General features: G+C 44.6%; 1 protein-coding gene across 13 annotated transcripts in view; it reads left to right on the top strand.

Annotated features, from left to right (window-relative positions):
- Positions 1-24,371, top strand: part of BAZ2B (bromodomain adjacent to zinc finger domain 2B) — a 1,256,112-nt gene that overhangs the window by 873,589 nt on the left and 358,152 nt on the right. For all 13 annotated transcript variants that reach the window (XM_069224189.1, XM_069224194.1, XM_069224193.1 and 10 more), the window contains 2 exons: positions 3,425-3,639; positions 18,086-18,160. In XM_069224189.1, the coding sequence (XP_069080290.1) occupies positions 3,425-3,639; positions 18,086-18,160 (290 nt within the window). The remainder of the gene's footprint in view (positions 1-3,424; positions 3,640-18,085; positions 18,161-24,371) is intronic.

Here is a 24,371-nt window from a genome sequence, read left to right as displayed (position 1 = left end):
AATGGACAGGCAGTGGGAGTGGCAATAATGCCAGAAATCCTTGGCTATCTCCGACAGAACTCTGTATTTTTTCCCCCCAATTTGTTGACATATTGGACTGCTGAAACTTTGTCCATCCGCAGTAAGATGCAGCAGTCGGTCTTCTGGAGGGACAGGCTTTTGATGACGAAAGAAACCACCAGAAGTTCTAGACAGTTGATGTGGAGACCAAATTCTTCCTCTGACAATCGACCTTTCGTCGTGACCGAACCGCATCTTGCTCCCCAGCCCCAATTGCTAGTATCCTATTACGTCACTATCTCTGGGGATGAGCCAAGGATGGCCCTGCCATTCCAGGCCTCCATGTGCTCTAGCCGCCACATCATTTCCATCCTGACTTCTTGGGACAGGGGGATTAGTTCCGAGTAGGTCATACCCCTCCTTAAGTGTTGGATCTTTAGCCTCTGAAGGGCTTGATAATGTAGAGGGCCCGGAAAATGGCTTGGATGGACGATGCCAAGAGGTTCACAATCCTGGCGATCGACCTCATGGATGCATTCTGACAAAAAGGCCTCTCTTGAAAACTTCCTGTAGGGACATTTGACCTTTATGGACGGTGGAATAAGTGGAGCAGAATCTCGCTAGTTCCTTCACAAACAGACCTCCAAACAGAAGTCCCTCTGCAACCGGGCCTGCCTCAGAAGAAACTAGATCGTTAAGTTCGGGTCCATCCACATCAATATCGAATGTCTGCTCTCAGTAGAAATGGTGCAGTTGGTATTACCAAGTTGGCATATGGCTCTTTGCGCCCAACCGATAAGAACATCAGTATCAACTGAGGAGTTGAAGTCTTTAGCGTAGTAGGCTAACTCGAGGATGTTGGTTAGTGGGCCCGACCTGTCTAGGAGTTTGTCTTGGCAGTTGCGCCATGCACTGTCAACGCCCTTTGTGGGGTCCTTAGCATATTCTTTTTCTTGATAAAAGTTACCATAGGGGTGTCCGCACCCACCTTCAGGGGGATGGCTGGGAGGAGGATGGGGGGGCATGGGACGCCCATTCATTCCTCAAGAGAACTGCCCATAAGGTGGGTTTTGGGGGGGGGGGGGGGTATGGCAGCCAGGCCTTGACAGTGCGACTCTTCGGGGCATGTTTGCCTCTGTGCCTGTTTCGGTAAGATGGCACGGAGCCAAAGTGATCCTCTAATTTACATGGGGCCACACCCCCATGCAAAGGAGGAAATGCCCTCTCACAGTAGCGCTGACGCTACAAGTGCACTAATGCTTTCAGTAGTGGGTGCTCAAGCGTCTGCACCCCCTTCTGTAATACAATAGTGTCCCAGGGGAGCACAAAGGGGACACACACGTCCACAGCGCCCTAGGAGCACTTTCTGTAATGCCCCCTTCTTTCCTAAAAAAAAACTCTACTGTGCTCAGTACTATGAAACGTCAAATCTGGCCCCCTCAAAGAAATCTATGTAAACCTTTGAGGTTAGCCTGTCAAATTTCTGTTATTTTGCTTATTATTAAATAACTAGACATGTAACATTGAAACATAATTCTCAAAAAGTACCATTAGGGATAGATTAAGTATTTTGTGAGACCTCAGTTATCAAAAATGTTTTCTAAACATTATGAGTAAACTGGAATGAATTTCGCCTCAGAATGTAATTCAGAAAAATTGAATGTGGACTTCTTATAACCAGTATTGTAGGTTAGTAAAATATCTTTTGGACCAGAGGGTTTGTCAGTGTGAGAAGCAGTACAATGGGTTGCATTGCTTTCTCCCTTCTCTCCCCCCCCCCCCCTCCCCAAAGTGAAATAAACTGAATCACAAATGTCTGCTCACTATTTTGAATAAATCAAGCTGAGAAAGTCTCCCTCTGCAGTCTTCATATATTTATTTCTAGCCATCTTCTCTCATACTGTGTATTCATTACAAACTAGAACCATGGATGGCTCTCATTTAGAGTTTGGTATATGCAATGCATTTGGCAAAAAAGGTGGCAGATGTCCTGTCTGCCCTATTTAGAGTGCATAGCCTTACTCTGTCAACCCTATTCAGAGTGTGTGTATCTGCTGCTTTTTGGCAGATGACCCACATTGTCTAAGTTTGAAATCTACAAGCAAGCAGTGCGTAGTTTGAGGCAGTGGTTGCAGGTGAGACCCACAAGCACTCATTTTTGGGGATCAGCATTTATTTTTACTCAACAGAGTGATCCAGAGGGAGAGAAAGAAAATTATTGAAGGGCAAAGGAGAAAGAATTACAAGAGGGGAAAAGTGACACAAACGAATGAAAAAGAATCTTCAAGAGTGACATAAAGATCAGAAAGTGTCTGGTAGTGGAGTGCATTAGGATGAGTTGGAATTAGGGCATCATAGTTTTGGTATTCGACACCTGACCTTCAGTAGTCCAACCACAGGATTTTGAGCAAAACTTTGGACCCCAGCACTTAATATTTTACAGATTAAGCACATCAACCAAGTATTTGTAAGGCTCGTTTTTTGCTAGCAGTCTCAAAGTGTTCTTGGAGGGAGTAGTGCTTTTTTAAACGAATGTAACGCAGAAAACTGTTTTTCAAAATGATTAGACGTTTTAGTTAGAACTGAAAAAAATGCCTAAACATACCTCAACAATGTACATAGCATAGTGAGTCAGTGGTATGTATGCCATTGCCACAGGAAGAACACTAAAGGGGTAGGCCACCATAGATGACTGTTAACCGTGTGTTAATAGAATAATGATGATAACAATCACTGGAAAAAATATGTTGAGATAAAGATAAGCAGCACTTCAGCATCTAGGTACATTAGAAAAAGTGTAATTTTAAACCTGTCCCTGCTAAACTACATAGAGAGTTAATGGCTAGGTTGTATAGAGAGTATATAAAATGATAGAAATTAACTAGTATACCCTTTGTTGATTGCACAAACAGAGCTGGGCAAGATTGAATGGGAAAGAAGAAACAAACTGTAGAAGAGTGATTAAGGTTCTTCGAAACACAAGCTAGATAGGAATAAGCGATGGAGGAGTGAAATACGTATCTTAATTATAATAATTGACCGCATCTGTCCTGTAGTAAAGTGAGAGGAACAGCGTCAGTCAAAAGGTTATTATGGCTAACTTTATGACAGTCTTGTAAATGGTGTTCTGCTCTTTGGCTCAACAAGAGTTTATTGCCAGAAGGGATACTCGAAAGTCAGAACAGTATACTGCGGGCAGTTTAACACAGTTCTTTTGGAGTTTGATGTTTTATGATATGTGGTTTGATTGAATAGAGAGGGCTATTTGTATTGTGCATGATAATATGTATATGTAAAGAAAGCTTTAAAGCAAAAGGGAAATAAAAAGGAAATGTAGAATGTAACCATGACAATGTGATACGTTGTATGTTGTTTAATTGCTGTCATCGCATCAAACGTGTTAACCGTAATTATTTTTTGGTAGGCAAAAACAGCTCTTGGGGAACATTTAATCAACATTGGTATCAACAGAGAGAACGTATCTGAAATTTTACAGATTTTTATGGAAGCACACTGCGGACAAACTGAACTTACAGAAAGTCTAAAGACCAAAGCTTTTCAGGCGCACACTCCATCCGAGAAAGCATCAGTACTTGCCTTCCTTGTTAATGAGTTAGCTTGTAGCAAAAGTGTTGTCAGGTAAGCAATTTGTATTTTATGTGCATTAGTGACCTGGAGAAGTTAGTTTAAAATGCATTTGTAAGTGAACAATTGACAGAGTCAAATAGATGAATCCACTAACATGTGAGATACCAGTGATACAATATTAGCTCTTTACTGCATCAAATTTAAACGCTCTAGACATTTATGTAGATGTAGGTTATATGCGAGTGAAAATATTAAATAATCACAAAGCTATGTGTGCGTGTATGTATATGTTAGTAAAACATGACACTTGCATTGAATGAAAAGATTTTGTAAAGCACACAAATGCCTCTAAGAGTGTCGTGACTAACAGCTGGAAGACATTTAAACAGTGCAATACTAGTTTTTAAGCGTTTTTCTGATCCTAGACTAAATGCTTAGCGAGCAAAGTTCAAGCTTAAGCTGATTCCATGCCTTCGTGGGCAGGTGGGAGAAGGACCTGCCTGATCCTAAGCATTTCCATAGCCCAAAATGACTGAGGAGCGAAAAGCTCTAGCTAGAGAGTAGTGACATAGAGCCTGATTTAGAACTCATCAGATGGGTTACTCCATCAAATTGGTGACGGATATCTGTCTGCCAAAATCGAAATCGCATAGGGCATAATGGGATTTAGATTTTGGCAGACAGGCTATCTGTCACCGTTGTGATGGAATAGCCTGTCCACAGAGTTCTAAATCCAGCCCAGAGTCTTGTTGTCAGGTAGTTGGATCCGGCCTAAAAAAAATAGGCGCTGTGGGCTATAACTAAAGATTTTCAAAGAATTTTCTTCTTTACAGGTAGTGAGTTGTATGAACACATATGAGGAGACAATGAAACATGAGAATGACCCGGTTGGTTGCATTCTGAACACCCTGAAGTTCAGTAAATAGATAATCTGATAGAGACAACTAGCTGCAGATTCCTTATCTTAGAATTCTCCTCAGGCGTCAGACTGGATCTGGAAATTTTCCTCAGCAGTACCTCTGTGCGTCAGTAGAGGGCATCGAGCGACTCCACAGCAACGTCGCCCCCGTACATGACGTCAGCAAAGTCCGTATATTCCCTACTCCTACACGCTGACGTCAGTTTCTTCTTTTCCGCGCAGCAACACGGATCCGGTGTATCGAGTACCTCTGGCCCTTTTGGTCTTTTCTACCCGACGTCAGGTATTTTGTATTACTTTTTTCTGTAATAGTGTATATGCCTTCTGGGTTTAAACCCTGTGGACCCCGTTCCCGGCAGATGTCAGCCACAGATCCTCATTCCGTTTATTTGTGGTGTCTGGGGTCTCATCATGACGCCTCTGACTGCAACGCCTGCCCTCGTTTGAAACCGAAGTCTTTAAGGGAGCGCCGCATGGGGGACTTTACATGGGGTTTCTCTGCTGAGTCCACTTTCTGAACCTCTTGCACATCCTCATGCTCCCCTTGTGGGGCTCATTCCAGGTTCATCCTCAGATGGGGCACTTGCTTGGGGAACGACTAGTGGTCTAGACTCCTCCCCAGCGTCTAGCCTCCTCTCGTCCCCTGGCTTGGCGATGGAGGCCAGCACTGCATTCGCAGATGTTTTGAAACGGGTGGCTGATGTTTTGGCTTTGCATCTTCCTGTCTACCGATCCATTGTTGTCTTTTGCTCCGGATGAATCAGGCACCTAACCGGTTCTGCCTTTGTGTGAGGCTCTCTATGACATACTTCTAGGTGTCTGGGATTAGCCTGTCTCTGGTTCTTCGGTGAATCGTTCTATTTCACGCAGGCAACAGCCGGCACAGGAAGACCCTTTGGGCCAGATGTAGGTAGCCTTTTGCGCCCCGCAATCGGCGAAAAATGCAGTTTGCGAGGTGCAAAAGGGCTCCCGCGATGCAGAGTCACATTTTGCGAGTTGGTACTGACTCGCAAAATGTGATTCCGACTCGCAAATAGGAAGGGGTGTTCCCTTCCTATTTGCGACCGCATCGCGATGTAGAGTTGATTTGTGACCGCGAAAGCGGTCGCAAATCAACTCGCAGTTACCATCCACTTGAAGTGGATGGTAACTCATTCTTAAAAGGAAAGGGGTCCCCATGGGACCCCTTCCCCTTTGTGAATGCAAAAAAAAAACAATTTTCAGAGCAGGCAGTGGTCCTATGGACCACTGCCTGCTCTGAAAAAAACGAAACTAAATGGTTGCGGTATTTTTCCTTTTGCAGCTCGTTTTCCTTTAAGGAAAACGGGCTGCAAAAAGAAGAAAAAAAAACTGCTTTATTTAAAAGCAGTCACAGACATGGTGGTCTGCTGTCTCCAGCAGGCCACCATCCCTGTGAGTGCCTAGACTCGCTATGGGGTCGCAAACTGCGACCCACCTCATTAATATTCATGAGGTGGGTCTTTGCGACCTCATAGCGAGTCGCAGAAGGTGTCTGAGACACCTTTCTGCATTTCATTTTGCAAGTTGCAAATTGCGAGTCACTGGGACTCGCAATTTGCAACTCGCAAAATGAAACCTACCTACATCTGGCCCTTTGTGTCTTAGCTACCACCCTACTCCTCGGGGGTTTGTTACTCAAACTGCTTTAGGCGTTCCTGCTTTGGAACTCACCTCTTTGTTCCACCAACACTTCATATGTATTGGCCTTGTTTTTCCCATGCTCTTTGGGACTCTGTGGAACCTTTACTACCATCACTTTCTGACGATGTTCGCCCTGCTCTGACGACATTTGGTCAGAGATGGTCAACAGGCTTCTCGACTTGTAGTTTGATCTGGTATGGATTCTACTGATTCCATTGGACGGATCATGGCTGCTTCTGTTGCCATACATCACAGGGCATGGTTGGCGGCTTCCAACTTCTCATCTCCCGTGCAAGATACTCTATTTGATATGCCATTTGATGGCAAGTCGCTTTTTGGGGCGCATGCAGATTCTGCCTTGCCGTTTCTGTGATTCCCATGGTGGGGACTAGTGTCCTTCCTCTTCTAGCACACATGATCTTCTGTTACGACTATTTGTGAACTGTCAAGTTCCTCTCAGGTGTGGGTCCTGTTAAATACTCAACCCCTTCTCTATGACTTGTTATAGTGTTTGTTACGTTGGTTGGGTTGCTTCAGACTCGTATGCTTGGTAGCGCTTTTATTATCCATGTTGGATCTTTTGGCACTTCCTTTGGTGTGCACAGCGCTATTTCTATGCTGCTGCTCCTATCAGTGGAGCAGTGGTTCCGGGGCATATCTTGTGCCTCAGCTGGAGCAGCCTCCTCTGTTCAGGGGGTTGATTCCATGGCCGTAACTGTATGGTTCTGTCATATTTATCACAATTTTTTCTTTGAGACTTTCAACTCTCCCTTGCACTACGTTCGGTGGGACCTTGGTGTGTTTGGTAGTGTCTCTACTTTTGAGACGGCAGAGTGCCCTCTTCTCGTTTGGCCAGCTTCCTGGCGGATCTTCCGCCTACGTTTTGTCTTTTTATACCACGGTTCGTGGTTTTCAGTCTGTTGAATATTCTGCCAACATTGCCTCTCCTTTGATTTACCCTAGGCATTTTGCATTTCATCTCTGTTGCTAAGAGATTGGGTTGGACTCTCGCACTTCGAGCTTTTGGTAGTATAAGCATTTTTTACACATTTCTCTTGTTTTATTCACCATGTGGACAAATATTGTTGTACTCATCCGGGAGCCAATTCTTGCCTACTTTTGGTAGGGTCTTTCCACTCTGGTGCCCCTTCCTATTCTTCTGTCTTCTAGGGAGATTTATTTTCCTATTTTTTCCAGTGGGTTCTCCATTTTACTGCTTTTCCTCTGCAACAGGCTCATATTTGTGCTTGTTACAGGTTCCACTCCCTGTATTTTAGGGTGTTTTTTGGTTCTATCATGACCGCTTTTGAACACATTTCTTCTAGGGCCATTGCGCCCTAGTTCAATGATTGTGCCTTCTTCCATTAGAGGCACTGGCTTCCCCATCCGAGGGCTCTGTGCTTACCTCAAATAAAAAAAAAAAAAAAAAAAAAATACAAATTATTATTCTATAGTACTGTACCGATGCTGTACACTTCAATAGGTGGTACTTTCCTCTATTTCAAATTGTTTTCTTGCCAGCAATTTTCTGCTCGTTCCTGAGCTGGATCCTCCAAGTGCTGTTGTTCACGGGTTCTTGTTTTCTTTACCACAGGATGTTGTGGGTTCTTTTATTGTACTCCTTCTTCTTGAGGCAGTGTGGTTCCTATTTTTGGCCTTTAGGGGAGGTATCCTTTCTTCTTGGACTTTATTCCTGGGGCCGCTTTCTACTGTTACTTCCCCCCCACACACACTTCAATAGGAGGGGTATGGTGTTATTTCCAATACTGGCGTCTGCAAGATTTTACCACTTGCTTGCTGCCCTTTTTGTCCCTCACCTTCCTTGTTCATGGTAATGCCCTAGGATATGTAATATCTTTTGTTCCTGTTGTTGGTATTCCTTCCATTGTGTTAGTATTTTGCTGCCGACACCTACGTTGGTTCCCTTCTGTGCATGCTTCAAGGGTTCCTTCCCTTGTGTTTCTTATCTACTTGGTACATTGATAATTGGCATTGATTCTGTCAGATCCATCCCGGACACACTATCCATCTGCCTCCGGGATGGTTCTGTGTTTTTTCTTACAGCTGGTGTTGTTGGCACCTTGCATGTTTCCTATCTTTCTTCCTTGGCATGAGTCACTGTTGTCTTTCAATATCTTTTTACATCCTTTGGGACCTGGCCTCAGAACCTCACTCTTTTCAGACTTTTGTCTCTTCACAGGTCTCTGATTCCATGTTCATCCTTCCCTCATTTTCCTTACAGGGTGCCATGGTTAGGTTACTTTGTGATTTCAAGGAGCTCTAGCTTGGTGGCTAGGTCCACTATCTTTGGTGCAGCAGGTTACCCCTCTACAAGAGTTCAAATCTCGCCAACGCTCTTACATATTAGCAGGCTCCTTCCATTTTTATCTGTGCTTTCTGTTGTTCAGTTCTTTGGCTGCCTTGGTTTACGGTTGATAATTTTGCCTCCAGTTCCTGTGTCAGTTTTTTGTCCTTTTACCTTGTCATTCCAGTTCTACTTCAGTGCTCTCTCTCTTTCCCCTTCTATCATACCCTGACTGGTGTATATCTATACACTTTCCACTTGAGCAAGGCATTGCTGGTCTTTCCCATTTTGTTGTCCAGTTTGGGCCTAGAGCCGTTTCTCCGCTCCTTCTGAGCCTACACTCCAGTTTGTCTGTACTCTCTGTTTCTTCATTCTCTTCTCTAACTGGAGTACTCTCTCATTCGGACTGAGATTGTTGTATGTCATGGTTATGTTAGTCTTTCTACTTTGACTCTTTTACACATTTTATATCACGTTTGTGTGTCTTTTCTGGTGCCCCTTACCAGGGTTGCATTTCATCATCCTTTGCTGCCTAGTCTCGGGTGGAAGCTTTTCCTTACTGGCCATGACTTAGCTTTTCCATGGTGGATATGCAATTTATTTTCTCGTATGAGTCATTTATGTTTCTCCAGTATTGAGGTATCTTTCATAGATTCACATGCTTGAATCATTCCCCGTCGTCGAAGTGGGAGTCCCACGGTACATAGAAGGAGTTCAAAAAAGAAATTGTCTTTTTTTTCTTTTCTTTTTTTTTTCTTCATTGTAGTCAACGGCAAAAATACATCCACTTTCCTAGCTTATTAACCTCATTAGGAAAGGCTCAAAGTTCAGCCAATCAGGCGAGACCACCCCTTTAGAACCCTCAGCACAGAGGCTCAGTCTCTCAGATTTTCTACTGCACGTCGTGTGTAAGGGAGTCTCCCTGAGCTCTGCTCAATTTACTTTCTCTTCAGGAGATATTATTCAGCTTTTCATTCCTAGCTTGGCTGTAGTTTTTTCTCCATCATGTCTGCAGCTAAAAGAGGTTTATTTAGACCTTGCGGTACCTGTGGGAAATTAAGGCTTCATTGTGAAGACCCTCACAAGGACTTTATCTATGTCTCCATCCTGAACATAAAGTGAAGGATTACAAGATCTGCAGAACATTTCCCAGTAAGACTCTCAGAGACAGAGAAGCCAGGCTCCTGCTTTGGCTACAAAAGCGGAAGTCCAGAGAATCTTTGTCTGAGGAGGAGGACAGTGATGCTTCAGTGGCCTCAAGAAAAAGGAAGAGGTTTGTGGAGAGCTCCTCCCCCAAAACCAGTAAGTCAGCCAAGAAGCTGCATGTGTTCAAGGAGAGAGCTGAGGAACATCCCTCAACTTCCAGGGAACATGGTGGTAAGGTTCGTTCTGAGCCATCTACTCCAGCTACCACATCAAAGAAGTTAAACAAATCTTCAAGTTCCATACCACCGTCGACATCCAAGGTCTCCACACAGTCGACGGCCGCATCGTCGACGACAGGCTTTGCTTCATCAACGACTACAGCGATGGCCACATTTACAGCTTCATCGTCGCTAATAATTGACTTCTTCACCGTTGTCAGCTTCTACCATAATGTCGGTGAGTTTAAAGTACGGTCCCTCACCTGCTCAGACTATCTAAATTTCAAAGAGACAGTCAACAGGGAAGAAGGTGAGGTCTCTATTGTTGACGCACACACCGTCGACATCAACGAGTAAGCTGCAAAGTTCAGCGTCGATGATTCCACTGATGGCTGCATCGTCGACGGCATGAAGATCTACTTTGCCGTCAATGACATCTCCGATGACGCCAGCTCCGTCGACGACAGCTCTGTTGACGGCCACACCGTCGACGACATCACCATAGAAGGCAGCTCCATCGACGCCCGCTCCGTCGATGACAAAACAATCGCCGACCGCACCGTTGACGGCTCAAATTTCGGAGTCTTCAACCAAACATTATGAAGGATCTCCTTTCTTGCCTCTAAGGATTTTGCCAATAAAAAGTAAATCTACTCATCTTTTGCCTTCTCATACATCACCTAGTGTAAGGTGTCGCCAGCACCTCCACAACATCTGTTTGCTGATGATGAGGAAGAGGACCATATATATTCAGATGACGGGTTTTTCGCGGTGACACGTAGCCCTTCAGACTTGCGCATTAAATGTCAGGCGGAAAATGATGAGGAGGAGAGTGAACAACTCTGTTTAGGTCAACAGGGGCAGAGTCACACAGAACCTCAAGAGTTGCAAAAGGAACAAACTATCCAGATGCCTGTCTCCTTGATTGCCAACCTTCAGCACAAGATGCAAGATTATTACGCTAGATTTCCTCCACCTGGCTCGACTACTCCGGTGCCATCTCCGCCCACACCGCTGACCACTCACAATCAGCCATCGGATTCTATGGGACCCATCCCAGTCCCGTCATCTGGCCAGGATATTGCTCCACCTTCGTCTGATGACGAACAAGATTAAGGCGAAATACAAGACTCGGAGTCGCTGATCCAGGAATGGGATGAATATCAGATTCAGACGCCATCCCCTTCTATGCCACCACCAGTCGACGACTGCAAGACATTGGTGTTTTCCACAGTGTAATGGAGAGAGCAGCAAAAAGATTTCAACTGCCAGTAACATCCAAGCAGTCAGACTGTTTCCTCTATGATTTCAAGGAGGACGCTAGAAAGTCAATGAGAGCAATACTTGTTGACTTTATTTGGGAAGAAGGGCTTGAGGTCATGCAGACCCCGTCTTCAATACCAGCGGTGCTACCAAGGCTCGAAAAGAAATACAAGGCACCAGATAACTCACCAGCCTGCTTGGTTAGTCACCCTAAGCCGGAATCTGTAATATCCCAGGCAGCTCAGCGAAGGTCCAGGAATCCGTCTTCACCTTTGACTGTGCCCCCGGATAGGGAGGGGCGACATTTAGATTCAATTGGGAAGAAATTTTCGACTATGGTGGCCACCCCGGTCAGAGCAGAGAATTCCCTGGCAATCCTGGGAAGATACGACCGTCAAACGTGGTAAGACATATCACAGTTTATAGACCTACTGCCTGAGGATAGTAGGAAGGAGGAGGCGTGCAAGATATTACACGAGGGTGAGAAGATCTCTGCTGAGATTATAGATAGTGCCATTGATGTCTCGTCTACGGGTTTCCGACAGTTAACCGGGGCTGCTGTACTCAGATGTCAGGGGTGGCTGAAGGCTACATCGTTTCGCGCAGAGGTGCAGTTAAAGATCTTAGACATGCCTTATGATGGTGAACTATTATTCGGTAAGCATGTTGATGACGCCTTGCAGTCCATTAAAACAGACACCGAAACAGCCAGATCCCTGGTTACATTACAATTTAGAAGACAGCCCTTTCGAGGAGCGAGAGGAAGAGGGCTCTAATACTTACAGAGGCGGCTCACACCAGTACCGTCAATATTCATCCTACCAAGGCCAATTTCGTTCCACCATTGGTCAACAGCAGTCGCATACTTATCGACAACCACCATCTACACACTTCGGGCAAACCTCAAGAGGAAAATCTGCTTACAAGGCCAAAGAAGCAGCAAGAAAACACTGACCTTCATCAGTTGCCTGCACCAACCCCTATCCCAACACTCTGATAGGCGGCAGAATTTCCAATTTCCTTCACTAGTGGTCCCAGATTACATCAGGCAAATGGGTCCTCGATATTGTCAGCAAGGGGGACACACTAGAATTCAATCAACCTCCCCCTCACGCACCACCAAAAGGACCCCCACCTGCCCATCTGAAGGAACTCCTAGAGCAGATTGCCATCTTGATAGACAAGGGAGCAATAGAGATCGTACCAAGTCATCAGAGGGGAGCAGGTTTCTACTCTCGCTTCTTCCCTATACGGAAAAAGACAGGAGACTGGAGACCTATTTTAGACCTTCGTTCTCTGAATAAATTCCTGAAAAAGCAATCATTTCACATGATCTCCCTTCAAGATGTCCTACGCTTACTCAACCAAGGAGATTTCATGGCGAACTTTGATCTCCAGGACGCATATTTCCACATCCCCATTCACCCCAGTCACAGGAAATTCTAACGGTTCAAGGTTGCAGGCACCCATTATCAGTTCAGAGTGTTACCCTTTGCCCTCAGATCGGCCCCAAGAGTTTTCACCAAGGTCTTGGCACCAGTTACAGCCTACCTCAGGCAGCGAGGGATTCAGGTGTTCCCATACTTAGACAACTGGCTAATAAAAGCGCGAACAGCGTCAAAAGCGGCCAGAGACACAAGGACATACTTATCTTCCTTCAAGACATTGGGTTTAACAGTCAATTACCCAAAGTCTCCCCTAGACCCTTTGCAGAACATCACCTTTCTAGGAGCCGTCTTGGACACGGAGCAAGCAAGAGTTTTTGCTTCGCACGACAGACGGAAAAAGACTTCCAGATGTAGCGACCCGTCTCAGCAGAAGAAAGTCCGCTTCTGTCCGGACTTACAAGTCCTTTCTGGGGATGCTTTCTTCGTGCATTCCGTTGATAGCAACTGTCACCTCCACATGAGAACACTTCAGCAACAATTGGACATTCAATGTAAGCAAATAGACAGATCTTTCAACTATATAGTTCAAATAACTCCACCAGCGAGGCAAGCCCTAAAGTGGTGGAAGGACACCCCTCTCATCTCGGAGGGTCTCTCCTTCCTGAAAGACAAACCAGTACACATTATGACAACGGATGCGTCTTAGGAGGTATGGGGCACACATTTACAGGACCTATCAGTGAGAGAAAGATGGTCCACACAGGAATCAGCTCTCCACATAAACATATTAGAATTAAAAGCAGTTTCCTTGGCGCTCAAGGCCTTCCTCACCAAGATCAAAGGTTCCTCGGTGTTGATAAAAATCGACGACAACACCGTCGTGCATTACCTCAACAAGATCACGGGTGCTGTCTCTGCAGGCACAGGAACTGTGGCATTGGGTTCTTTGGCATCAGATATCAATCAGAGCGGAACATCTTCCAGGCGTTTCCAATACTTGGGCGGATGCCTTAAGCAGAACTCAAAACACCTGTCATGAATGGGAACTCAACCAGACAATTCTCGACCGCCTCTTTCCTCGTTGGGGCAACCCCAGTCTGGATCTGTTTGCGACAAGAGAGAACAAAAAATGCCAACACTTCGCAAGCTGGCAACCGCAGAGAGGGCTAAAGGGGAATGCGTTTTTGATCAAATGGTCTGGGATCTATGCCTACGCTTTTCCCCCGCTTCCCCTAATCCCAAGACTTCTGCAGAAGATGAAGAGGGAACAATGCCGACTTCTATTGATCGCTCCCAAATGGCCGCACCAGTTTTGGTTTACGGAGCTACTACTACTCTCGGAACAGCCTCACATGCGGCTGAGACCAACACCAGACTTGATAACGATGAATCAGAGGCAGGTCCATCATCCCAACCCGACTTCACTCCGATTATCGGCCTGGCTCCTGAATTCTATGAGTTTGACGGCTTAGATATCCCTTCAGACTGTCGAAGTGCTTGCCTGTGCCAGAGCCCAGTCTACAAATAAGATGTACAAACTCAAGTGGAAGAGATTCTGCATAGGGTGCAAAACGTCTAATGTTCATCCTCTGAAGTCTTCTCCAAAACAGATTCTTCCATACCGTTTACACTTAGCGAACTCAGGTCTCTCCCATTCGTCTATCAAGGTCCACCTACCTGCCATATCTCGTTTTTGCCGGACGGCAGTATTACCATCTTTATGGTCATCCAGGATAATAAAACCATTTCTAAAAGGCTTGTTCAGGATGTTTCCTCCGATTCAGCATCCTCCACCTTCCTGGCATCTGAATATTGTGCTGTCCCAATTGATGAAGCATCCATTTGAGCCTATTCACAAAGCAGACCTGAAATACATCTCTTGGAAAATGGCTCTCCTTCTGGCCTTCACTTCCGCGAAGAGGGTTAGCGACATTCAAGCATTCACAGTCTCACCACCCTTTCTGCAATTTAAATCAGATATGGTCATTCTGAGAACTAACCTAAAATTCATTCCAGAGGTTTCTTCGAACTTTCATTTGAATGAGCCAGTGGTTTTGAAGACGTTTTTTCCGAATGCTCGAACTCCAGCAGAGCGAGCATTACATTCCCTAGACATTAAACGATGTCTGAAATTCTACATACAGAGGACTAGCAGCTTTCGTAAAGCTGATCAGCTGTTTATTAGCTATGGCCAAGTCACTAACGTCAATGCGGTTTCCAAACAAACCATAGCACGCTGGATCTCCTCTGCCATACAATTCTGTCATCAGCTAGCGGGAAGACCGCTATCAACCAATGTCAAGGCACACTCCACTAGAGTGGTGTCTACGTCAGCAGCTCTCTTCGCAGGAGTGCCTCTGAACCAGATCTGCAGAGCGGCAACGTGGACTCACACCTTTACTCAACACTACTGCCTGGATGCTGCTGACAGGATGGATGCTGCAGTAGGACAAGCAGTGTTGCTTAATTTATTTGCATAAGGTGAGCCAATAATCTTCTTTACCCACCATCCTCGAATGTTATTTCCACACAGATATTTATCTTATATATAGATAAAGTATATGTATATGTATGTTTTTAGATATTGATAAGGATATCTCACTACCTATATAAGTTACTATATAAAGAAATGTAAAGAAAGATGTTTTTTGATAGTTGCAGAACTTAACATCTTCTTGTACTGCTGACTATTCTGATTCAAGCATCTGTATCTATAAAAGATATCCCAATACTGGAGAACCACAGTTACAGGTAAGTAACCTATTTTCTTTTCTCTCGCACACTCTTTCTCGAGCCTGGTTATTCCTCTGTGTTACCTGGTTGTTCTTTGAGAGACTAGTGTGGTCTGTTCACGTCCCTCCGCCAGGGGCTGATATTGCTTGGGTATCTAATTTGAAGATAAGGAATCTGCAGCTAGTTGTCTCTATCAGATCGACAAGTTACTTACCTTTGGTAATGCTTTATCTGGTAGAGAGACAGACTAGCCCCAGATTCCTTATCGACCCACCTATCCTCCCTGCTTGTGAACTGTGTACTCTTCAGTCTCGCTTGGGGTGGTTTTGGGAATTTTGTAGTTCTGCTATCTCTCACGACCTATCTTTTCATTACTGGTTGGTATATGCACTATTGCGCTGTTTTTGTATTCCGTTGCCAGTTTCTCTGTGGCTCCGCATTGTTCTGCGGCTTCAAGTCAGCGAAGAAACTGAAGTCAGCGCATCAGAGTAGGGAATATATAGACTGCGCTGATGTCATGCCTGGGGACAACGTCGCTGCAGAGTCACTCAACGCCCTCTACCGATGTGCAAGGGTACTGCTGAGGAAAAATTTCCAGATGCAGTCTGATGCCTGAGGAGAATTCTAAGATAAGAAATCTGCGGCTAGTCTGTGTCTCTACCAGGTAAGGTGTTACCGAAGGTAAGTAACTTGTCCATTAGGAAGCCCCAAATAACAAATATTAGCGTAGTCCAGCCTAGATGTAACGAGGGCATGGATCACCATCTTCCTAGAAGACTAAGGAAGAAGAAAAATGTATTTCTTTGTGGCTTGAAGCAGCCCTAAGCATTTTCCCACCACCAAGGACACCTACAGTTGAAATGATAGGAGGTTATCAAACCTTACCCCTAGATATTTTTACAGCCATTGAGGCAGGGCCCTATTGGGCCGACAATTTGGCAACCTATCCTTATGAAGGATCCAAACAGAAGACCTTTCTTCTAATCCATATTACACATCAGGTGACTGGCACAAAGCCTTTCAAGAATCACTGAAAAGCAGGACTTACGAGGACAATGATCCACATAAGCTCCCCTCTTAAGAGACAAAACGCTGGATATCATCAGCATAAGACATCGCCTTTAAGCCAAAGCATTTCACCCAAACTGCTAACAGAGTGAAATAAACATGAAAAAGAGTTGGTCTAAAAGAAGAATCCTAAGCACCCCATTCGAGAGGAGATTCGAGAAAATGTAGCGAGCCAGACAAATTGACGACAGCTCTCCAAGAATGATTTAGTCCAATCAAGAGCTTGACTACCAGCTACAAGAAGTGTGAGGCTTTGCAGGAAGAGCTCATGCAACACTGTATAGAACACCACAGAGAGAAAAAGTAAAATCAATGCCACATACCTATCCTGATCAAGGGTAAGGTAAATGAATTTAAATGCTTCAAGTAACGCCGTATCAGTGCTTGGTTGAGGTTGAATGCTAGATTGACTGGGATGAGGGAGTTTATCAGACTTAAGAAAATCTGACAGCTGCCTATTTACTAACTTCTCAAGGATTTTGGAGATCATAGGAAGGAGGGAAATAGGTCTTAAATTTGAAACAACAGTATGGTCCGCAGAAGGTTTTCTCAGAAGTGGAATCAGTTTCGACTGCTTCCATTCGAAGGCCCGGTGCCGGTTAATATAGAAGAATGAATTCAACTAACTGACTTAGAAAGCAGGAATGAAGGGCAAGGGTCAACTGGAGAACCAGGCTTAACTTCCAGAATAGAAGATTCAGACTCATTAAAAGAAATGGGGTTCAATTGAAGGAGTGAACAGTGTCCATAAACAGGGTAGGTCTCCTAGGCTTCAAAGTTGGGTAATACAATAGACAAAATCAAATTAGTCTGAATCTAAGAAATGTTATCCTCAAAGAACTCTGATAGCCGATCATACAACTCCTGAGAATGCGTAATTCACTGCTTCAAGTCGCAGACAATCATATCCTCTCACATTTCAAACCTCTTGTAGTCCATTCATGGATCAGCATGTCAATACTTGGGAAATGTTATACACAGCATTAAAACATATTTTTCATTATTTAGGGGGTTATTCTAACTTTGGAGGAGTGTTAATCCGTCCCAAAAGTGACGGTAAAGTGACGGATATACCACCAGCCGTATTACGAGTTCCATAGGATATAATGGACTCGTAATACGGCTGGTGGTAAATCCGTCACTTTTCCGTCACTTTTGGGACGGATTAACACCTCCTCCAAAGTTAGAATAACCCCCTTAGTGTTTAAAGCACATCCACCTCATTTTATGATGTGCACATTAGCTAAAGAGATAGACAAGCAGAAGACTTAACTTAATGTTTCTAGTTATCCTTCAAAAATCCTCTTTGCCTTCCAAACACTGCAATTCCAGAACTCTGCCATTGGCTTTGACCCAGATCCCCGTCTTCTTGTACTAATGGCAAACTCTGACATTGTAGTGCTACGTCCAGAGAGACTGACAATGTGGATTACATTAACAATACTTTTACTCAGATGCTTGATGGCAGGTGCATGGCATTTGCAGATCACAGCAGCAAAGTATAACTGGTATTAAATGTTATTAAAAAATTTGTTTGCATTCAGCTGCATCTTCAACTGTTTACTTTTTGTAATCTGTTTAAAGTATTCTGACGTTTCAATGTGATTGTTGATGGAGTTGTCTGCGCTTTCCCCTGTGCATTTCTTGTACATTTAGTTGCTCATTCTGCTTATAGATGAATTACATATTGAAGAGTGTCAGCATAATTACTTTCAACTACCCCCTATAAAAAGCATCCCTGGTTTTGACCCATTATGCTAAAAATGATGCATAGTCTTTCTTTCCTTTTTTGTAGTGAAATTGATAAGAGCATTGATCATATGTCAAACCTGAGGCGAGATAAATGGATGGTTGAAGGCAAACTCCGCAAGTAAGATTTGTTCCTTTCCCATGTTGAATCTGTTGAAATTCTTATGCAGTTGACATGGTTTAAAGTCAAACACTAATGAATTGCTTCCTAATGGTCTATAATACTTGTGGTGCAGGTGAATCAGTCAACCCTTGAATACATTGTTTGTTAACCCCCTTCTCTTTGGTTACCTCATATGAATGCTGTAGATTATATAAGATATTTTCTGCCTCTGGTGTTAGAGCCCTGTGTTCCCTACTTCTGTTAAACAGTTCTCCCTATCCCTTTAAGCAGTGTGAAAGCCCTCCTCCGTTTCATGTTGTTGTTTTACATATCTTACCTCCCCAATGATAGCTGAGGCATAGTATCTGCTGCTGTGATTTCCTATTTGCCTTTTCCTCTCCACTGTTGCGGCACCTCGTTTGACTTCTTTTTGTGTAATACTCCTCTTCCTTCAACTTCCATTGCATTGCCTCTATTGTTTTTTTGCAGGTACTCCAGAAGTCTCAGCCCTCTATTTGCATGATGATCTCTGAGTGATGATACCAATCGTTCTGCTACTATGGCATAAAGCTGTAGTGAAAGTGGATACCCCTAACAAATTCCTCTTTTTATATGATATGGGAGTGGTTATAACACCATTAACATAAATGCAGGCCATGTGGTCAGTATATAAGCGGCGAGTCAGCTTCAGAAATCTATCACCCACTCTAGCCTTGCCAACACCGCAAACAAAATCTCACTCAACTGAGTCAAATGATTTCTTAGCATCCAAAAAACTGCCACAGCATTAACATTGGGATCAGTCTGCGAAACTGCCCTAATTAGAGTTCTGAGATTGTATGTTGTGGATCTCTCTGGGACAGACCCCACCTGCTCAGGCAGAATCAAGCCCGTCATAAATACACACAGGCGATTAGCCAAGATCTTAGCAATTATTTTTGTGTCCGTATTGAGTAAGGAGTATACAAAGACAATATGTCATCTGGCTTGCCAGGCTTTCACCGGTATAGTTACCACCAAGGAAGTGCATATCTTTATAAAAATAATTGGCGGTAAGGCCATCGGTACGAGGGACTCTGGTTGGTATACCCCTGAAAAAAGTTTCAGAATTCAACGGGTGTGAGAGAAGCAAGCGGTGCTTCTGTATAGCCACTTTAAAGCAAACCATAATTAAATCTCCTAGATAGGTGTTGATATCTGGTGCAGAGGGTTTGGTACGTGAAGTGTAGAGTCCTGTGTAATATTGATTAAAACACTTAGCACTCTGACCATTGTTACAGTCGGTCATTTTCTGTGCATTGACTACTAGACTCCATCAGACCATTTGGAGCATTGTACTGTTGCCAAAGTCTTATGAGGGTTCTTCCCGTATACTCTGACCACTATATTTTTACCCGTATGTTCCGAGCCACAAGTTCATGGAATTTTTCCAGTTTTGTGTGTACTGCCCTGAAGGTGTTCTAGTTGTTTGTAAGCACATAAGATTTTTCCAGATCAGTGATCTCTTTTTCAAGCTGTGACAGGCCACGACACACAGACTTCAAGACTCCAGCATGTTTCACTATACATATTTACAGATATACACCTTGAATGTTTCCCAGACAGTCTGAGGTTTTTAACAGGTCCTATATTTTGATAAAAAAATGTATTGATGGTGGAAGCTATCTCACCCAGAATTGCCATACCAAAAATGAACTCGGATGGGAATCTTTACCAAAACTAAGTTGGTCACGTATCCGAGATGCCCAGAACAGCAACCACAGGAAAGTGGGTAGAATATGTGCATGCTAAATGAGAGCAAGACTGTACCTGAGGTATGATATTTCTGTGTTAGTGCATAACATAAACAGCTGAGTAGTTTGTGAATTCAGTAGTGTTAGTATTTCAGTCCCTTCAAATTTCCAGTGATTGTTCCTGCTGCAGTGCACTACATATATTATGTGCCGACACAGATTGCCTCCTAGGACAACCTATCAATCTGCCAGGGTCTAAAACACTATTAAAGTCTTCTCCTCAGACACATGTATAGCATTGGAACCGGGCAAACATCTGATGAACATCATGGTAGGATTGTGAGTTATCATACTTAGCTCCCTACATACAGATAAACACATACTCTTCGATTCAAGCAGACAGCTGGCAATTACATATCGACCACTGGGATCAATAGTCGTTTCAGAGGTGTGAATCCCACAACCTTTTTCAATCCAGAGAATCACACCTGTGGCATGCAAACTAAATTAAGCGTCCCCCCTAATCCTGTGTCAAAGAAGAGGGCTGCTAAGGTTGAGTTGTCTCTTGAAGAAATGCAACATCTGTTGAATGTCTCTTTAAAAGGATACCTTGCACACATTCCTATGGTTGTTTAAGGCTTGAATATTCTATGTAAGCAGTCACCGGGTGAACTTCGTCATAGCCATTATTATTACAATAAATAGCAGCCTTCCAATCCATTGCAACAGTATCAAACTGTCATTCACAACTAATATAGTCCAACCTATAATCTGACATTGTACTCCATAATAAGATCTAAACCCTGGTCAAAAACCTCCCACTCTGCGAACCCCACCTAGCAGTGGACAAGCATCCATCCCCCCCACAACCCACTGCAGATAGCAGCGGTGGCCGCATCCCATTATATAGGCATCAAACATCCATCCAAATCAAAACATATATACAAAATAGAAGGGGTAAAGTGAAACTTGTAATATCAACTAACAAGTGCTTCAGGGTTCTCCAGGCAATTCACAACTTATACCATAATAGTTAACACAAAACTTTGGGTTAACATATATGAGCTGCTATATGTGACATCATAACTCTATATCAAACCATGGATCATTGTATAGCTTACAGTAGGTGTATTTAGAAAACTGATAACCGGATCATTGCACAATTGCTGATATACTTCAGTGTGGGTGAACTTTTTTTTTTTCTTTGGTCTCTCTCCTTTGTGCTCCGTGGCAACCATGGCCCTCACAGTGCCAACCGCGCAATCTCTTGTCGGCGGGATTGGAGCACTGGTCACATTGTTCACTCTGTTACCTAATCAGAGTCATTTCTTTTGGCTCACCTCGTCATGCGCCATAGCTTTCCCAAAAACACTTACAGTTGATAAATGCTTTACTTAAACAGAAATCTGCAACGCTACTCTCCCACCACAGCGGTAGAGACAATACTACAATATTCACTGCACTCAGGAAAAGTCACCCTATAATGCTTTGCAAGCATTCTTTTTCAAAATGTTTTTGACCATAACTCAGCCAGCGGTGGTACTAGGACATTGGGACCACCACTAGAACGTACAGCACAACACACTCTTTCTGTTCAGGTCATCACTGGGTTAGTGGGGACCCCAAAATAATAACCCCTCCCACCATTCAGTCTGTTTTAAGCTCTCTTATGGCTGGAACTTGTATTTTACAGATTGGAGTAGTTTGTGTTCTAAGGGCCTTAGTATTGCAGTAGGCCTTCTAGGCCTAAAACCATGTAAACTACTACGCCATCTAGGGGCTAAGTGTATGGTTACACTACATTACTTTGTGCCATTCTGTTTTCTTACTATTTATGCTTCTAGGGACTAATCATTTGGTTACATGACCATGTTTCTTGAAAATTATATTTTTATTGCGGGGTCCTCTATGGGCTGTTCTGAGCATTACAGTCAACATACTACAATATTTGCTGCACTCAGTCGCCTCATAATGCTTTGCAGGGCATTCATTCTTACAAAACATTTTTGCTCATAACTTTGCAATTCACAATTGGCACAACCCTGGCACACAGATAAGTCCCTTGTAAATGACACCTATGGTACCAAGGGCCCTGTTACCAGGGAAGGTTTCTAAGGGCTGCAGCATGTATTATGCCACCCTTGGGACCCCTCAAGGTAGGGAGAAAAAGACTAAGTCGACATGGCACTCCCCTCAGAGTGCCATGCCCACAACCCACTGCCTGTGGCATAAGTAAGTCACCCCTCTAGCAGGTCTTACAGCTCTAAGGTAGGGTGCACTATACCACAGGTGAGGGCATAGTTGCATGAGCACTATGCCCGTACAGGTTCTAAGCCAAACCTTAGACATTGTAAGTGCAGGATAGCCATAAAGAGTATATGGTCTGGGAGTTTGTCAAACAGGAACCCCACAGTTCAATAATGGCTACACTGAATACTGGGGAGTTTGGTATCAAACTTCCCAGCACAATACATCCACACTGATGCCAGTGTGGGATTTATTGAGAAATGCACACAGAGGGCATCTTAGAGATGCCCCCTGTACAACTACTAGTGCTAGGCTGACCAGTTTCTGCCAGCCTGCCACGTCCAGACGGGTTTCTGGTCACATGGGGGGGAGTGCCTTTGTCACTCTGTGGCCAGGAACAAAGCCAGTACGGGGTGGAGGTGCTTTACACCTCCCCCTGCAGGAACTGTAACACCTGGCGGTGAGCCTCAAAGGATCAAGCTTGGTGTTGCAGCACTCCAGGGCACTCCAGCTAGTGGAGATGCCCGCCCCTCCGGACACAGCCCCCACTTTTGGCGGCAAGTCTGGAAAAGATAATGAGAACAACGAGGAGGAGTCACTGTAGGAAGTTGGCTCTGTATGCACTATTTCAAAGTAAGGAATAGTATGCACAGAGTCCAAGGGTTCCCCTTAGAGGTAAGATAGTGGCAAAAAGAGATAATACTAATGCTCTATTTTGTGGTAGTGTGGTCGAGCAGTAGCCTTATCAAAGGAGTAGTGTTAAGCATTTGTTGTACATACACAAGCAATGAATGAGGAACACACACTCAAAGACAATTCCAGGCCAATAGGTTTTTGTATAGAAAAATATATTTTCTCAGTTTATTTTAAGAACCACAGGTTCAAATTTTACATGTAATACTTCAAATGAAAGGTATTGCAGGTAGGTACTTTAGGAACTTTGAATAATCAAAATAGCATACACAGTTCTCAAATAAATCACATATAGCTATTTTAAAACTAGACAGTGCAATTTTCAACAGTTCCTGGGGGGAGTAAGAGTTAGTTAGTTTTTGCAGGTAAGTAAACCACCTACGCGGTTCAAGTTTGGGTCCAAGGTAGCCTACCGTTGGGGGTTCAGAGCAACCCCAAAGTTACCACACCAGCAGCTCAGGGCCGGTCAGGTGCAGAGTTCAAAATGGTGCCCAAAACGCATAGGCTTCAATGGAGAAGGGGGTGCCCCGGTTCCAGTCTGCCAGCAGGTAAGTACCCGCATCTTCGGAGGGCAGACCAGGGGGGTTTTGTAGGGCACCGGGGGGGACACAAGTTAGCACAGAATGTACACCCTCAGCAGCACGGGGGCGGCCGGGTGCAGTGTGCAAACACGCGTCGGGTTTCCAATGGAAATCAATGGGAGACCAAGGGGTCTCTTCAGCGATGCAGGCAAGGGGGGGGCTCCTCTGGGGTAGCCACCACCTGGGCAAGGGAGAGGGCCTCCTGGGGGTCACTCCTGCACTGGAGTTCCGATCTTTCAGGTCCTGGGGGCTGCGGGTGCAGAGTCTTTACCAGGCGTCGGGATCTGGGAGACAGGCAGTTGCGGTCAGGGGGAGCCTCGGGATTCCCTCTGCAGGCGTCGCTGTGGGGGCAACTCTGGCTACTCAAGGTCTCGCAGTCGCCGGGGAGTCCTCCCTGAAGAGTTGTTTCTCCACAAGTCGAGCCGGGGGCGTCGGGTGCAGAGTAGGAAGTCGAACGCTTCCGGCGGGAAACGCAGTTGTTTTAAAGTTGCTCCTTTGAAACAAAGTTGCAGTCTTGGGTGAACAGGGCCGCTGTCCTCAGGAGTTTCTTGGTCCTTTTAGAGCAGGGCAGTCCTCTGAGGATTCAGAGGTCGCTGGTCCCTGGGGAAAGCGTCGCTGGAGCAGTGTCTTCAGAAGGGGGGGAGACAGGCCGGTAGAGCTGGGGCAAAAGCAGTTGGTGTCTCCGTCTTCTCTGCAGGGTTTTTCAGCTTAGCAGTCCTATTCTTCTTAGGTTGCAGGAATCTGAGTTCCTAGGTTTTGGGGAGCTCTTAAATACTAAATGTAAGGGCGTGTTTAGGTCTGGGGGGTTAGTAGCCAATGGCTACTAGCCCTGAGGGTGGGTACACCCTCTTTGTGCCTCCTCCCAAGGGGAGGGGGTCACATTCCTATCTCTATTGGGGGAATCCTCCATCTGCAAGATGGAGGATTTCTAAAAGTCAGAGTCACCTCAGCTCAGGTTGCCTTAGGGGCTGTCCT

Source organism: Pleurodeles waltl, chromosome 3_1, assembly GCF_031143425.1.
Source record: "Pleurodeles waltl isolate 20211129_DDA chromosome 3_1, aPleWal1.hap1.20221129, whole genome shotgun sequence".
NCBI classification, from domain to species: domain Eukaryota; kingdom Metazoa; phylum Chordata; class Amphibia; order Caudata; family Salamandridae; genus Pleurodeles; species Pleurodeles waltl.
This window is presented reverse-complemented; position numbering and strand designations above follow the sequence as displayed.